This window comes from Raphanus sativus, chromosome 2 (assembly GCF_000801105.2).
Source record: "Raphanus sativus cultivar WK10039 chromosome 2, ASM80110v3, whole genome shotgun sequence".
Classification (NCBI taxonomy): Eukaryota; Viridiplantae; Streptophyta; class Magnoliopsida; order Brassicales; family Brassicaceae; genus Raphanus; species Raphanus sativus.
The window spans coordinates 1,821,781-1,840,103 of NC_079512.1; the positions used below are offsets into that span (position 1 = coordinate 1,821,781).

At 33.6% G+C, this 18,323-nt stretch overlaps 2 protein-coding genes across 2 annotated transcripts; both read left to right on the top strand.

Annotated features, from left to right (window-relative positions):
- The first annotated feature begins 269 nt into the window (after nt 1–269).
- Nucleotides 270–2,498, top strand: LOC108840752 (UPF0725 protein At2g20620-like). The gene is made up of 9 exons (XM_018613580.2): nt 270–523; nt 606–723; nt 821–891; nt 965–1,189; nt 1,289–1,478; nt 1,574–1,683; nt 1,751–1,837; nt 1,938–2,151; nt 2,256–2,498. Exons 1-8 carry the CDS (start codon nt 473–475, stop codon nt 2,148–2,150), a joined length of 1,065 nt encoding a protein of 354 aa, XP_018469082.1. The 5' UTR covers nt 270–472; the 3' UTR covers nt 2,151; nt 2,256–2,498.
- A 3,369-nt stretch (nt 2,499–5,867) lies between these two features.
- LOC108840581 (protein CUP-SHAPED COTYLEDON 3) lies at nt 5,868–12,182 on the top strand. The gene is given in 5 exon segments (XM_018613419.2): nt 5,868–6,015; nt 10,076–10,296; nt 10,574–10,851; nt 11,558–12,034; nt 12,036–12,182. Coding segments are annotated over 4 exon segments (1,059 nt in total). The 5' UTR covers nt 5,868–6,015; nt 10,076–10,094; the 3' UTR covers nt 12,138–12,182.
- Nucleotides 12,183–18,323: the final 6,141 nt, after the last annotated feature.

The following is an 18,323-nucleotide window of genomic DNA, read 5'->3' on the forward strand; positions in this document are numbered from 1 at the left end:
ATTTTAATTAAATTTTTAAAAAAATTATTTAAATTTAAACGTGAAGACTATTCAGAAATAATAATTGTTGTTGTTACAAATAAAGTTTTAAATACATTTTCGAAAATAATTAATTTGTTATGAATAAAATAAAATTTGGATCGCCATTGAGATTTTCAGAAAATAGATTTGTTCATTTGGACCGCCATTGGGCTTTTCAAAATTACAAAGCCCCAAAACTTAGTTGATTATGAAGTGATCTATATATAAATGAAAGTTGGGCGTTAATTTGAGGTCTCTTGTTTAATCGTATTTTCAAAAAAAAAAAAAATTCGATCTGCTCTTATGAATGAGTTTCAGAGGTTGATTTGAGGAAACCCTGATTTGGCGAATCAATTTTTTTTATAAACGTTGTTTGTTAACTGCGATTCACGTCTCTCTCCGAAATTAGGGTTTTGGGTTCAGTTGAATCAAACGCTGTAAAATTTTGAGAATGTCTGACGTGGTGATGAAGGAAGAAGACTGTGACACCTCGAGTGTTAAGGTAATTGGATTGTTTCTTTAGTTGTCCTCTTCGCTCTTTCAGTATTTTGTATTTAATGGGTGGATATTATCATCATTTGAAGAAACTCGATGTTGTTCTACCAAGTTACAAGCCGTTTAATGGATATACATCACCCTTGCACTTTATTTTACCACCGTACCAAGAGTTTCATGGATCATCAAACACTGTTGGAGTTGGAGGTATATATATATATTTTTTTGCAATTAAATCCCTGAGATATTCATATATATATTCTTTGAAGGACTCAAGTTTGTGTTTGACTTTGCACTTTCACAGTTTGTGAACCTCTCATTGAGGAGGCTGAGGCAGAGCTCGAAAACTGGCACCTTCCTCCTAGTTCTGAAGAGGTAAGTTTTATTTCAGTACAATCCGGACGTTATGTTTGTAATTGGATTCTTTCTTCATTTTTTTTCAATGTAGGAGGATATTATTGATGCTGTTCTACCGATGGATTTTATGATGTCACCACTACCAGATGTGGACTATTCCGAATATGCTCAGTTGAGTCCTCCTCCTGAAGTAACTTATTCTCCCCCTTCTCCTGGCGGTCACTTGTTTTTGCCTTACGAGAGTCTTAAGGATGCTTTGCACGCGGAGCCTCTGCTCTGCGCCAAAATTGGAATTCATTGCTACAATCTCGAAAACGTAATGTTTGTTACTCCTTCTTTCCTTACCAAATATATGGTTGGTTTTTTTTTTTTAATTCTGAAATTATTACTTTTCTTTTTTTTTTTGGTTTTGTAGGGGACTAACTTTGAACGTTTGTGTGTGCCTAAAGTAGCTGAGCACACCGGAGTGTTGTTATTAGATGCATATGATCTAGACAGAGGTTGCTCTTGCAAGTTTGAAATAAAAGCTTGGTATCCCACTGAGAATAAAGACTGCTTCCATGTTATCACATCCCGCTGCAGACCCTTGCCCCCACCTACTCCAGGTAAATAAAAAAAATGGTCTTATATTAATTTATTTCTGTTTGTTTGTCAAATCATAAAAAAAAAACCTGTATTATTATTTATTATATTACCACAGAGGAGGAGGAAAAGGAAGAAAGTGGATTTGACACCCTTTCCGTGGATGAGCTATTCAAAGGCAACATGCCCGATTGGTTGCCTGGTGACAGTAAGCTGCAATACTATGAGGTCATGAGCCCCTCCCTCCTTTTTTCTATTTAATTCCCAGCTGACATTGAATAATATTTATTCTCAGATGAAAGAATCAGAGGTGGAACAAGCCAAAGAATGGCTTCAGCTTTACGCTGAACTAGCCTGGTACTCCAAGATGCAGACGGACCCGGTGAGTTTTCTTTTAAAAAAAATTGACTTAGATAAAAAGAGGTGAATTTTTTTGTGTTATAATGGATCTCTCTTTGGTATTGTCTCGTCTTGCCTTGCAGTACATGTTTGAGTATGGAAAGCCATTTGAGCTGCATAAGATAACTGTTCAAACCAAACAAGTTGTTGACTCAATGAAAAACTTGAAGCTTGATAATGCAGTCTTCTACATTAGCTTCACAACAAGGTGCGGTGTTGTCTGCAAAGGTATCATCAGGAGAACAAGGGATGGGAGGCCCGAGAATTTATCCCTTGAGGCCAAGTGTTTCATGTGATGTGAGAGTTGCTAAGAGTTATCAAGTAACGTTTGTCTTTCTATCTAGAAAGTATTTAAAGTTAATTTAACGTCTTGTTCAATTCTATGAAACGCGTGAGGATAGTGTTGGTGACGTATTTCTTCACGCGTGAGACTATGGGGAGATCGTTAGAAGAGAACGGGGAGGACGAGATTGATACCATTTCAGCACCAAGATCATTGTCTGCTAGTGAGTTACGTCCAAGACAATAGTGATTTGGTTTTTGATATTTGAAATCACATTCTCTAAACTCTTGTTGGCTTTTGATGTTTGATACTCACATCCGCATGTTTACTCCAATATTTTCTTCTTTTTCATTTTTTTAAATTGGTGGGGTATATTAGATGTTGTATCATCCTTTTATTCATTTTTTTTTACTTATCCAGTTTAGAAACAAACATAAAGTTAAAATTGAGGATATGTGATATTAAAACATGACTAGATATGAATATCACTTTAGTTTTGGCTGGGAACAATTTTGGCTTACCAATAGGGGTGGGCAAAAAAACCGAACCGAACCGATCGAACCAAACCGATTGAACCGAAACCGATCCGAACCGAACCAAAGTCTATTATCAACTAGTTAGGTTTAAGATTTTTCCAACCCGAACAAACCGAACCGAAACCGAACCGAACCAAAACCGAACCGAACCGAACCAAAACTGAACAAAACCAAATTAATACGAACCCGTAACCAATGTACTTTTTTATTATTTGAATAAAACGTACCAGCAATATATAATACTTAAATCCTAGCTCTAAAGTCATTGTTAACTTTATTAAAAATTATCTTAATCTTTTTATTTACTTTAGTTAATTTTTGTTTGATTGTGTTCTTATAAATTTTTTTGTAGTTTATTAAGGGTTTTTTTTGCTTCAGTTTTATATTAGATTTAATTTACATATTTATTTTTAAGAAGCATTATTTACCATGTTTTTTTTAATTTTTTATTTACTATAGTTAACTTTGATTTGATTGTACTCTTATAAATGTTTTGGGTTTTTGAAAGTTTTTTTGTTTTGGTTTTATATTGGAGTTAGTCAACATAATTTAATTTTTCATAGTTGCCAACATGATGATTTTGTGACAATGCATTTTTGTTTTAAAATTGAACCGAACTAAAACCAAACCGAACTCAAACCGAACCGAACTCAAACCGAACCGAAACCGATCCAAACCGAATTAATTATGGTTTACTTTGGTTGGACAAATTGTTGAACCGAATTAACCAAACCGAACCGAACCCGAACCGAATCGAGAAAACAATTCTGGCTTTACCAGTTACCAGTGTTGTTCCTCTTCCCTAATGAAACATTTTTTCTTCCCATTTTGGTCCCCAAGAATTCTTGACTATAACGTGATTCATGCCCTTGCTTGATCGGTACCCAACCGCGGCTACACGGTGATCAAGATCGTCCCCGCACCCACTAAACACGCCCTTCACATAGCCAAGACAATGTTACAAGACCTCAAGAAAAGAGTACTATCTAATAATTCTTTCAAGTTGATTACTGAATTCTTGAATATAGTAAACGGTTAAATATATATGTTTAACTTTCACCCTTACGGAACTGAAAGTCTCTACCCTTCCGATTGTGACACTCTGACTGGTTAATTAGCCAATGCCTTCAATGGGGTCACCTAGATCCATCCCTGGCACATGCGCACTGTGCCTCTCTACATATTCACATTTGAGTTAGATATATCTGCTGACTTATCGTAAACATTCTGGATACAAGGGGCGGACCCACGTTGGTGGGTACGGGGTCACTTGCCCCCTACTGATTACATATAATTTCCGTTTGGTGCTGTCATATTTTTCTCTTGTATCTCGGTGGTGTCAGCGTGCCCTGGTCTTTTGCTTGTGTGACGGGTTCGATTGCCCATTAGTGAAGCTTTTAACATAATATTTGGTTTTTTTTTGATAATTCAGTATCCGACCACTAAGCGTGATCGACTAGCCCACCGGACTTATACCCATGCCATTACAGGATTTTTAAGCCTCCACTTAAGGACCTCTGGTTACGCGAAGTAGTCTGGAGGGCGAGAGAAGCCCATGTGAATGCTCTTGTGGTCAACGCGGATCGAACCCAGGGCGGGCACTCTAGCCGGAATTCCTTTACCACTAGGCCAACACGCGTTGGTTATAATATTTTTTTTTGGTCTCATCTTATTATCCGTGGATCCTTTTGTTTTTTTAAAACATCATTTTGTCCCAAAAAAAAGAAACATCTGGTTTTTTTTTGTTATGCATGATTTTCTTTTTGTTTCTTATTCTTTGAAACTAGTTCATACTTTTCTTTTTGAAAAATAAGATGAGACCATTTCTTTTCATTTCTTTTATACTAGTCTGTTGAAAAAAAATTCTAGAACAACTTAGGTTATCTTTTTGTAAACAAAAGGATTAACAAAAAAAAATGATAATATTTAAAAATAAAAATGTAGCTATTGTTTAGCTAATACACAGCATTATATATATATATATATATTAATATTTGAATTTATGAATATATTTATAATATTGTGCCTCCGACTAAAAGAGTTCCTAGATCCGCCCCTGTTCGATACCATTTATATTTATCATATTATCCAAATACCCCACCTTTTGCCAGTATATGCATGCAAGGTTTGATTTGTCCTCCCCGAGTTATCAACTTCTCGTTCATATTTATGAAGCATTCGTCTGTCTCAACGTCCTCAAGACCTCTCACATATATATATTGCCCATCTATGGTAAAGGACGTACGTCGTTCAGTGTCCTATTAGTATTCACAACCAAAATTTCACAACAAATTGCCATTAAGACTCCAAGAATCAGACTACTCGCGTGATAATACTTTCTATTTTATATAAATAGGCTATGATTATACCCCAAGACGAATGATGCGATGATTATTATGTCTGTAAGTTTTTATCAATCATATAGCGATTTCACTTTTTAAAATGAATTTACATTTCTTATATAATGAATTTACACTTTTAAAAAATGAATTTTCACTTGCGTGATAATACTTTCTATTTTATATAAATAGGCTATGATTATTCCCCAAGATGAATGATGCAATGATTATTATATTTGTAAGTTCTTATCAATCATATAGCGGTTTCACTTTTTCTAAAATGAATTTACACTTCTTATAATGATTTATTTGTTTAAAATGTCTTTATTTAGAATTGAATAAACTTACATTTACTGGATCTTATATAGGAAAAAATAGAGATGGTGTTTTTATTCCAATGTGTTCTTCTATAATAGAGAAATACTATATTTGCTTCTATAAATAGAGGAATGCTATTTTTTCCTCTATATTTGGGAGAAAAAATAGCATTCCTCTATTTATAGATGCAAATATATCATTTTTCTATTATAGAGAAACACATTAGAGTAAAAACACCATTTTTATTTTTTCTTCTATTTTAGAGATATAATAGAGATGAGTTGGAGATGCTCTAAGTTCAAACAGATTATTAACAATAAAAATGAAATTTTGGGTAAATGTAAAACCAATATAAATTTAAATCTCGTAGAGTTAAAGAAAATAAGGGATTGCTTGTGAAGGGAAATGAGTGAGAGGTCGTTCTCTGGTGGGGCGGGTCGGTGCTGCTGTTATCCTTTCCTCTTCCTCCTTCATTTATTATTTGTTCACCTTCTCCTTCTAGGCTTCTACTTTCTATTCTTTCTATTTTCTCTACATTTTTTCAAAAACATTTAGTGATAGAGAGTGACTTACTTAAAAGAGTTAATTTAATTTTGTGTGATGCAAAAGAAACAAGATTGCCACCCATGTATGTGCTTACGCGAGACGTTTATGTTGTGCGTTGTGCAGATTGATTTTAACAGGTGTAAGTGATATTTTACTCCTAATCGCAGTTAACAATTTCCAGTTAGATATATTTTGCAACTTGCTATTTTTCTTTCTTTGTCATTTTCGAAGCTATTATATTTGATACAGACATATATTACATACAAACAGACAAAGACGAGGAATGGACCCCTTTTGTCATTTGATTGACACATACTATAAGAGAGGTGTTACAAACAGTCTTTTACTTTAATTTTTGTGATTTTTGTTTCACCTAATATCTCAAAGTGTAGTGTCACATAAACTATATACGAATTTACTAGCATAGTAATTCTGAACAAAGTTACTATGACTTTTTACATTATTTCTGTTACACAGTGTCCAGTACCCTTTCTTCTTGTAATAATGTGGTTTAACTTCAATTAACTTATTTTAAACATAAGTTACAAGAAATAGTGTTACTGATATAAGTAAGACTAGCCTAAGGCCATCTCCAATGGAACACCAAAACACCAAATTTGGTATAATTTTATCTCCAATGGAACACTAAAAATTGCACCATTCCACCAAATTTGGTGTATAGTGAATAGTGTTACACCAAATATTTTATATACACATTTTATTGTGTTTTCATTTAACAATATAGTTTAGTTATTAGTATTAGTTAGTTTAAATTTGTTCTAATTATTATTATTAATTATTAATCATTTCAAATTTGTAACTAAACATAAATCTATAGTATTACTTATATTTTTTAAATTATTTTTACATAATTAATTTTTTTTATTCAGGTAAAATCACTAAGTTATTATAATAATTTTTATGTTATAAAAATAAAATATCATAGAACGTTATATTTATTTTTAAATAAAAAATCACTAAATGGTTATTATCATTTATTTTATTTTAAATATTGATTATATTTTTTATTTAAATTGTATTTAATACTATTAAATTCACCAAACTTTATAATATTTTTTTATTTTATAATATAGTTAAACATGTATTACTGACTAGTACCAATTTATTCAAATAAATATATTGTTAGGTTATGTGCTTTTCATAATTAACGTTTTGTAACTTTGAATATAATATTTTATGTAAATTAAATATGTATAATATTATTAAACCATAACATATAAATTTTATAAATTATAGTTACTTAAATTTAATGAACATGATATCAAAGTGTGATAAAAAATTATTTATCAATTTCAAATACTAAAAGTAAAAAAAATTATTAAAACAGAAAATATTAAATAATATCATTTTTGATGTAATAATTGGTGTCATGATTGGAGATGACAAAAAATGTTTGACACCAACATAAAATTTGATGTAATTTCAACACCAAATTTGGTGTCATGGTTGAAGATGCTCTAAACCCTTACTGTGTTTAACTGCTAATCGATGTTCCAAATTTTAGCCAAAAAAACTACTAATTGATGTTCTGCCAAGTTTAATATACTAATATATATACCAGACAAATTAATTTAATATATTAACTAAATGAAATTTAAAAAAGAAAAACTAAATGAAATTTTGACCTTTTTTTGACAGAGCCAATAAGAGTGTTTGTGATGCAGAGGAACAGCAGTATAGTTTAGTAGACCGACGGTATCATGTATTACTTGTGCAATAATAAACGGAAATAGGAAAAAAATAACAACTGAAAAAGGATAAAAGAGTGTCACAGATATATCATCAGAGCTAGAGAGATAGGCCCCTTGAAGAAAAATAATTTACATCTTAAAAGGTACATAAACTATATACTAAGTTTATAATAATGGATAGGCTTAGGTAAGCCTAAGAAAGTACAGCAGGTTTTGAATTATTGGATGAAACATATGTTAATTATAGGGTTGTCTACGGTTTAGGGTAAAAGAATGAATTGGAAGATTTATCATAAGATCGTGTGGGAAGTTAATATTTAAGTGAGATAGATAGTGTGGTACGTTAGCATTTACTACAGTTTAACCTGATTTTTATATCTGTCTACGCACGTGTCACCGCCGGCAATCTGATATCTTCAACTATTTAATTTCCTTTATATTTATAATTGAATATTTGATTTGACATAGATGAAATAAACTTACATCCAATTACTAAACATAAACATAAATTTACTTCTAATAATATTATATTCCTTCTTTTAAAATCTGAAACATCTTAGATATTTTTTTGGTAAGCTATTATTCCAAATTTTTTACCGAAATGATTTTAAGTTTTTTTTTCAATTAGGAGGAAATAGTATCAAACAAAACCATTTAAAATTTTAATATCTAATTGATTTAAAAGTTGAGAAGAGTATATAAGAAAGCTGTTAAAGGAAAAAAATGGAAATGGATATCAGGGGAGAATGTGTATATAATACTCCAATAAATAAAAAGGTCTGACTCCACGAATGTATAATGATATGCTTACACACGCACGCATAAACCTCTGCCATCTTTACTGCACACTCCTTTCCCTTTTCTTCTTAAAAATAAATCTATTTGCTTTCATTTTGATGATAACCATAAAATGCAATCTCCTATAAATGACATTATTTTTTGTTCAACAAAAAAAGACATTATTTATTTGACATTTCTTGAAATCTGAAAATTTCAACTGCCGCAACAATTATTTTCGGTAGAGAAATCGATTGGTATGAGATAACCTTATAATCACTCATCAGTTTATCGTTAAACATAACGGTTTACTCATTTAAATCTGCGCATTATTGCATTTGAGAGGTGGGCGTTTCGGTTTAGTTTCGGGTTCGGTTTGGGTTCGGTTTGATTTGGGTAATTTGGGTTTTATAAAACTCAAACCAATTAAAACTAAAATAGCTTTGGCTTGGGTTCGGTTTGGTTTAATTCGGTTCGGTTCAGTTCGGTTTAGTTTAGATTTAGTTCGGTTTATATTATTATGGTCTAGTTTGGTTCTGTGTAGTTCGGATTGGTTATAAAATATGAAAGCATCAGCTTTATACTTTTATTAAAAAATAATCAACTCATAAACGAGAGAGTGAAAAATATAAAAACTTATGCTACATAATTTTATATATAATAGTATTATTTGAATCGTATTTATAATTTTTTTAAAGATATGTAAGTTATGAAAAATTGAAAAACGAAACTTTAACTAAAATTTACAATATGTTAATACATATATATATCTCATATATATTTTTACTATATATATATTAGATTATCGGTTTGGTTCGGTTTAAACCCAAACCAAACCATTCGGATTGAGTAAAACATGAATCAATTGAATTACATAAAGAGCACAGTTTGGTTTGATTCGGTTTAACTTCGGTTTGGTTGATTCGGTTTGGTTCGGATTGAGTTTTTTGCCCACCCCTAATTTCAGTTAGGATACGCTTTAAGAGATGATATATAATGAATAATATACGGAAACAAATGTATTAATGAAAACTCCTAATTTGAATGAGTGTCGGCATATATTTCAACTTTATATCCACCAAAAATACTATCAAACATATTATTTTTTCCGTCGAAACACCCGGGGGGGGGGGGGAGATGCATGGTTTTTGTTGAAAAGCATATTACTAATGATCATATATCCTACATTTTCCATTTAGATAAAATATTGTATAAAACAGAGCTAATATAAATGTGACTTCAATGATCCATTGACCAATAGAGTAGTCATTAACGAAAGATCGTAACTTAACATCACATTGTCTCAATCAAAACTCCAAAGACCATAAGAATTTTCGTTAAAGCGGTATAGTGATGAAACACAAAACGGCAAAGAGTTGTCTTTGGAATGTTATAAATTGATTATTTAGACATGAAATAGAAAGAGACTCGTGAAAGCTCAAATAGCAGCCACTGCTACCTGAATTTCACAGCCTTTATCATCAATGCTCCTCTTACCTCAAACACTCAAAATCCACACCTCTCTACACACACTTTCTCTCCACTATATCTTCGATCTATGTGCCATTTTGTATATAAATATATAATCTTGCACACAATAAGATTACACCTGATCACCATCACCTTTTGCATCGTTGCTCTCTTTGTTCTCCCTTTTCGTACGTGTCTCTTCGAGTAATAAGATTTTCATTTAAAAAGTCTCATTTTCAGTTAAAATAATTACACAATCATGCTTGCGGTGGAAGATGTGTTGAGCGAGCTCGCCGGAGAAGAAAAAAACAATGGAGGATTGCCACCAGGCTTCCGGTTTCACCCGACGGACGAAGAGCTCATAACATTCTACTTAGCTTCCAAAGTCTTCCATGGAGGTCTCTGTGGCCTACACATCGCTGAAGTTGATCTCAATCGCTGCGAGCCTTGGGAACTTCCAGGTAACTTAACTTGACCCTAGAAAAAAAAATCAACTTGATCTATCCTATTCTTTAGTTTGCGTTTTTGTTGTGTTATGCTACTTCTATCTTTCTATATCTTGGGTAAAAAAATTCTAAAATGGTAGTAAATAAAATCTTAACATGTTTACCAAAAAAAAGAACTTAACCTATTCTTGTTTCTAACGTTTTGTTATAAAAACGTTGACGTTTTGTTATAAAAACGTTGACGTTTTGTTATAAAAACGTTGACGTTTCTTGTTCTTCTTTTATTATGAAGAAATGGCAAAGATGGGGGAGAGAGAGTGGTACTTTTACAGTCTAAGGGATAGGAAGTATCCAACGGGGCTAAGGACTAATAGAGCCACGACTGCTGGATATTGGAAGGCTACCGGAAAAGATAAGGAGATATTTTCCGGCGGCGGAGGAGGAGCGCTTGTCGGAATGAAGAAGACGCTGGTGTTCTACAAGGGAAGAGCTCCACGTGGTCTCAAGAGTAAGTGGGTCATGCATGAGTATCGCCTCGAAACCGACCTTTCACACCGCCACACTTGTAAGGTAGTACATGATAACTCTTGTCACTTTAGTCCCACACGTGCATACTACCACATTAATTTAATTATGTTTTTGGTATTTTTATGAGTTGACTTTTGAAACAAAGAGTTTACTACAACATTTTTACTGATTTAATAGTTTACCTTCGTTTTAAACCCACCCGTGCGTCTCTTAAAATTTAAATCTCAAGATTTGATTATATATTTCAGCACTGCAAATTTAATATGAACTTCAACTAATGAGTTGACTTTATGAGACGATGACTTGAAAAGAGAGGTTTAACTGAAATATTTCACTTTTCCCATAATCATTTCTTCTATTTCGTTAAAACTATTTACCAATAGTATTGTCATTATTTGGTCAATTGGTCTGGCTAGCATGGGGAGGGCAGGGGAGAGAGCAGTTTAGATGTGATAGATATGATGTAAACCTGTTTGTGTGGATGTCAATACCAAACACCTTGCCGTTTCCTGTTCTTCCATGCTACACTGTTGTATCGTTTTCATCACTATTGCTTTCTTTAATTAACTTCATGAATCTGGCCAGGCTCACATTTCGAACAAGATCTCTATCGATCTTGGTTAGGTGTATTTATTACAAACAATACAAATAGAATGAAATATGTATATGCTTAAATAGCTATATATTTTATATATTACTTTGAAACATAATGTCTAATATTTATGTTTAATTTGTGGTGATGACATAGGAGGAATGGGTGATCTGCAGAGTGCTTAACAAACCAGGAGACAGAAAGAATGTTGGAATCCATAACAAAATCAGCTACCTCCATAACACTTCACTATCAACAACACAACATCATCATCTTGAAATCTTGCCTACTCTTCTTGAACCTTCCAAAACCCTAACCAACTTTCCACCGTTACCCTACGATGACACACACCAAAATTACAATAACCTATTCCATGAATCATTAGGCCACAACGTCGACGAGCTCAAAGTTCTAATCAACCCTGTCGTGTCTCAGCTCAACGGAGTCATCTTCTCTCCTGAAAACAACTACTACAATAACGACAAAAACGACAACTTCGGCGTGAAGACAGAGCAATATTCGACCGGTGACAATACCGATCTTGATGTACGAGATTACTTGGAGAACCCTCTTTTTCAGGAAGCGGGTTACAGTCTGTTGGGTCTTTCGTCTTCTCCTGGACCTCTTATGCTGTATTAGACTCTCCATATGTCCTTTAGATTTTCAGCTGTCGAATCCAGGCCTTTGGATAATATATTTGGTCTTTTATTTCTTTTTACTTTTTAATATATTTTAAGCTTTTGTAAAATACTTATTTATATAAATATTATTATTCTTAAAATCCCAGATTTTTCTAGATAGGACTTGCTATTTGAACTTTTATACAGAAGTAATATGGCTTAATAGCTTGCAGGAAAAGCTCTTGGTGGGCATTTCTCTGTTGGTATGATGCGTAAATACGAATGATATAATTGTAACTATTTTGATGACATTGTTTTATGTGTTCTTTCTGTTGATAGCTTTGAATTTCTCTTCATGAACACGCAACAAGACATTGGTACTATATAAGAACATGGATACTTAAATTTGGGGAACCTTAAATTTGTATATTATACCATATTACGTATATAATATTCAAATTACGTTTTTAAATATGATTTATCCGTTGTCTCGGTCTTTCGATCAGACATTAGCCAGTAGTAAGTGCATGAAACAGATAATGCCAACTAGTCATTTTCTAGTATGAAAAGTTGAAAAGGTAATTATCTAGTATGAAAAGTTGAAAGGTAACTGTCTAGTATGGAAAAAAGTTGAAAACTGAATTTGTTTGTGCAAAAAATGAAATTCAATAAAATTAAATTGGTACAATTAAAACAACCGCTTTAGGTTAGTGGTAACAGATCTTTCACCTCGAAAAGCTTAAAATTACTGAGCATTAACTGCCACTCCGAGCCATCATCAAAGCTCTTGCTGTTAGAGTAAAGAAACTGATGGATATTTTTGTGATAAGATGCTATATTCAACGTCAGTTATGCAATTTAGGTTACTTTATTACAAAGTTCTTTTGCACATTCTATATTCAACAATTAAACAAGACTAGCACTTAGCACATGGACGCAGTGCACTCTCCTTTCCATAGTGGAAAAACTCGTGATGGAATAGCTCGCGAGAAGGTGGACCATCATTGTTCGTACGTATTTTATTTAATGGCAACATGGAGAAAACAATCAATATTATTAGTTTTATTTTTAGCGTGTGTAATTATCTACATCTTGACTAATCATTATCAAATTAATTTCTCATTTGTCTTAATTGTCACTTTAGTTGTACTCTAGAGATTTTGGCGATCTTTTGTTAGGTCAATGGTCGACGACAAAACAAGACCATCTTCGTGGTCTTTTTCGAAGTCCTAATTATTTAAATTCGCGTTTGATAATCTAGTGGGATACAGACTCGTGCTCCCAATAATTATAAAACTAAAACACACGAATGATTTCAAGTTATAAAACCCGAAATTTACTATAATATATAGTTTGCTGCTTTATTAGTGGAAAAGAGAAAAGAGAAAACTCACAATACATATCAAACCATATGTTCCACGCACACTGGTCCATCTGTCCACTTTCCCAAATATTCCATTAGTTAATCGAGTTCGTAGCGACGAACAACAACCAACGTTCAATTAGATTAGTTGAAGTCCATTGATGCCTTTATACAAGGCAAGTTATGTATTTTAAAACTTACATGAAATAATATACATAACTGGCATTTTCTATTAGAAAAAACAAATCTTTAAAAAGGAAACATTGATTTATAGACACTATATGATGATTAAAGATATGCATGTGGTTAAAATATATGATTAGCTAGTTAGATCCTTATTTATGATATTAAGTCGATCTTAATTAATTTGGCACGACAAGGAACCATAAGACATACAAACCGGTACCATTAATAGATACATTCACGTTACCATCGCATAGTCCCACACCATAAGCCAGTGGATACGTTCAAACAAAAAAATGGATTCAAGCCTCTAGTTGTTTGGTTTGGTACCAAATGTTTAATTCTGGTAATTTAATTTGGATTGTAGTCGCGTGTAAATTGTGTGGTCCAACGTCTGATTGTCAAGTTCTTATAACACTTTCATGGTCTCTAGTTAGTTCACAAAATCATGTCATGTCTAAAACTAGACTATATACTGATAAAAGAAATTTAATCCCTGTGTAAATTGCAATATAAAAAGAAATAAAGTGTTGAATCATGAATGACATCAACTTTCCATTACATAATTCATTTACAATAAGTAAATATATACATTTGAGCGATTAACACTATCCTTTAAAATGACAAGGTGTTTTGAGTAAAGAATAGAAGAGAAAAGAAGAGAAGAGAAGAATTGGTGTGTCTTATTCCATGAATAATGTACTCTTTATATAGTGATACAATGAGAGGGTTTAGCTTGGAGACCAAGTACAAGTAAATCTTGGTGAGCAAGACTTTCTATAATCGACATCACAATAAATGTAAATATAACACTTCCCCTTGATGTCTATTATGCGCGTAAGATGCTGCCTCATTAAAAACCTCACCAGGAAAACCCAATGGGAAAAACCATGGTTAAGGGAAAAAGAGTGCAGTGCGCAATTACTTCCCCTCATGTGTACAGACGTCAAGATCCTTGAGACGACGTAATCCGATAAGATGAACCAACTTCTTGAACGTAGCAGTGGGTAGCGCCTTGGTGAATAAGTCAGCCAGATTGTCGCTTGAACGAACTTGAACAACACGAACATCACCAATATTCTTCTGCAGATCATGAGTGAAAAAGAATTTTGGTAGAATGTGCTTTGTCTTGTCTCCTTTGATGTATCCATCTTTGAGTTGAGCGATACATGCAGCATTGTCTTCATACATGACTGTAGGGTCTTCTTTCCCCGTAGGTAGACCACAATCTTCTCGTATATGTTGAATGACTGATCTTAACCATACACACTCGCGACTAGCTTCATGAATGGCTAAAATCTCTGCGTGATTGGAAGAAGTAGCTGCAATGGTTTGCTTCATCGAACGCCAAGAGATAGCAGTTCCACCACAAGTAAACACATATCCTGTTTGTGATCTAGCATTGTGGGGATCAGACATGTACCCAGCATCTGCAAAACCAATCAAATCTTCTGTTGATGGATTAGGAAAGAATATACCCATGTCTTTCGTACCTTGAAGGTAACGAAGTATATGTTTTATCCCATTCCAATGCCTACGAGTTGGGCATGAACTAAACCTTGCCAATAGATTCACTGCAAATGATATATCAGGTCTTGTATGACTGGCAAGGTACATTAATGCCCCTATTGCACTTAAGTATGGTACTTCAGGACCAAGAACTTCTTCATCCTTTTCTCTAGGGCGGAAGGGATCTTTATTCACATCGAGTGATCTTACAACCATTGGACTACTTAAAGGATGTGCTTGATCCATAGAAAATCGTTTAGCCACCTTTTCTGTGTAAGTTTCTTGATGCACTAAGATTCCATTCTTGAGGTGCTCAATTTGTAGTCCCAAACAAAATCTTGTTTTTCCTAGATCCTTCATCTCAAATTCTTTCTTCAAGTATTCCATTGTATGTGAGATCTCTTCAGGAGTTCCAATGATGTTCAAATCATCAACATACACTGCAATGATAACGTATCCTTTTTCAAATCTCTTTATAAAGATGCATGGACTGATGGGATCGTTTTTATAGCCTTCTTTCAACAAATACTCACTTAGACGATTATACCACATACGTCCTGACTGTTTCAGTCCATAAAGAGATCGATTTAACTTTATGCTATAACTTTCTCGAGAATTAGAATTTTCTGCTTCAGGCAGTTTAAATCCTTCAGGGACTTTCATGTAAATATCAGTATCCAGTGGGCCATATAAGTAAGCTGTGACTACATCCATTAAGCGTAAATCAAGTCCTTCCTTTATCGCCAGACTGATAAGGAACCTGAATGTAGTAGCATCCACCACAGGAGAGTATGTTTCCTCATAATCAATTCCGGGTATTTGTGAAAATCCTTGAGCAACTAAACGTGCTTTGTATCTCACAACCTCACCGTTTTCATTTCTCTTTCGTACAAAAACCCATTTATAACCCACTGGTTTCACACCTTTAGGTGTACGGACTACATGTCCAAAAACTGCTCTCTTTGCAAGAGATTTTAATTCAGCATCTATTGCTTCTTTCCATTTTGGCCAATCACTTCTTCGTGTACACTCTTCAATAGATTTTGGTTCATGATCCTCATCCATAAGATCAACTGCTACTTTGTATGCAAAAATATCATCGACGTCGATTTGATTTCGGTTCCATTTTATTCCAGACATGACAAAGTTGGTTGAGATCTCTTCATTATCAGGTACCTGAATTTCCTTTAGTGTCATGTTCTCTTCTGGAGATTTTTCATTCGTAGTTATTACCTCGATTTCATTATTGCCAATTTCTGCTCCTTTTCTTTTTCGAGGATTTTTATCTTTAGAACCGACAGGTCTACCACGCTTCAGGCGTGTCTTAGACTCATTAGCAGGTTGATTTTGTCATTCTTGGACATTCATTCTAACTGGAGCATTTACAGCTGGGATATGTGACATGGTCACTTTATTTGGGTCAGTAAATGCATCTGGCAACTGGTTTGCTAAGCTTTGTAAATGAATTATCTTTTGGACTTCTAAGTCACATTCTTTAGTTCGAGGATCAAGATAAGATAATGATAATTCATTCTAGTTAATATTTTTTCCCAACTGTTTATTTACTTCCCCTAATGTTGGAAAAACATACTCATTAAAATGACAATCTGCGAATCGGGCCTTAAATAAATCCCCTGTGGATGGCTCTAAATACTTAATGATTGATGCAGAATCATATCCAACATATATTCCTAACCTCCTTTGAGGTCCCATTTTAGTTCGCTGTGGTGGAGCAATTGGAACATATACTGCACATCCAAATATCTTAAGATGAGAAATATTTGGCTCTTGATCCATAATCAATTGTGATGGGGAGAACTGATGATTACTCGTTGGCCTTATGCGAATCAATGCTGCTGCATGTAATATAGCATGCCCCCATGCCGAGACTGGGAGTTTTGATTTCATAAGCAATGGTCTAGCAATCAACTGAAGACGTTTAATTAACGATTCAGCTAAACCATTTTGTGTGTGAACATGTGCTACAGGATGTTCAACACTTATTCCAATAGACATGCAATAATCATTAAAAGCCTGAGACATGAATTCACCAGCATTGTCTAGGCGAATTGCCTTTAAGGGAAAATCTGGAAAGTGTGCTCGTAATTTGATCAACTGAGCAAGCAGTCTCGCAAACGCCAGGTTGCGAGTTGATAGCAAAGAAACATGTGACCATCTTGTTGATGCGTCAATAAGAATCATAAAATATCTGAAGGTTCCACATGGTGGGTGAATCGGCCCACAAATGTCTCCTTGAATACGTTCCAGAAAGTTTATTGATTCATGAATTATCTTGGCTGGTGAAGGCCTTATGATCAATTTTCCTTGAGAACAAGCAGCACATGAAAAATCATTGGGAAGAATCTTCTGGTTCTTCAGTGGATGCCCACATGAATTTGTGATTATTTTTCGCATCATTGTTGAACCGGGATGGCCTAACCGGTCATGCCAAACAGTAATGTTTTCAGTAAACTTCTGGTTTACAATGGCATTAGCCTCAATTGTACTAATCTTAGTGTAATACAATCCAGTGGAGAATACTGGTAGTCTTTCTACTACTTTCTTAGAGCCATGGATAATACTTGTAATATGAAGAAATTCAATATTTTCTTCATTCATTGTCTCAATATGATATCCATTTCGGCGAATATCTTTGAAACTCAATAAGTTTCTTTGAGACTTAGGGGAATACAATGCATCAACTATTTCAAGTTGTGCTCCCATAGGAAGTATTATATTTGCTTTTCCAGAGCCTTCAATTATTTTTGCACTTCCTGTTATAGTGCTCACACTTGCTTCTCTATTTATCAAATGAGAGAAATATTTCTTATTTTTCAGAATTGTGTGACTAGTTGCACTGTCTGCCAAGCATAAATCTCCACCATCCATTTCTATTCAAGTAAATAAATAAAATAAATTATAATCTCATAAAATAATAAAATATATTAAATTCATTAATGCAAAGAAACAACACCATAATAAATAAAATCAAAAGCCAAATAATTAAAAGCTCATAAATAAATAAAAACAAAGCATTTCTTTAATAGTTATTGCTCGATCACTTTTTCTCTTCGTCAATGAGAAAATCGGAAATGTCAAGGTGGGTGGCATCAACCATATCAAAGTCTCCCTCTCCACCTTCGTACACCATATTTGTTTCCACATTCTTTCCCTTTTGTTTCACTGATTTTTGATACAGGTCAACAAGATGCTTTGGTGTACGGCACGTACGAGCCCAATGGTCTTT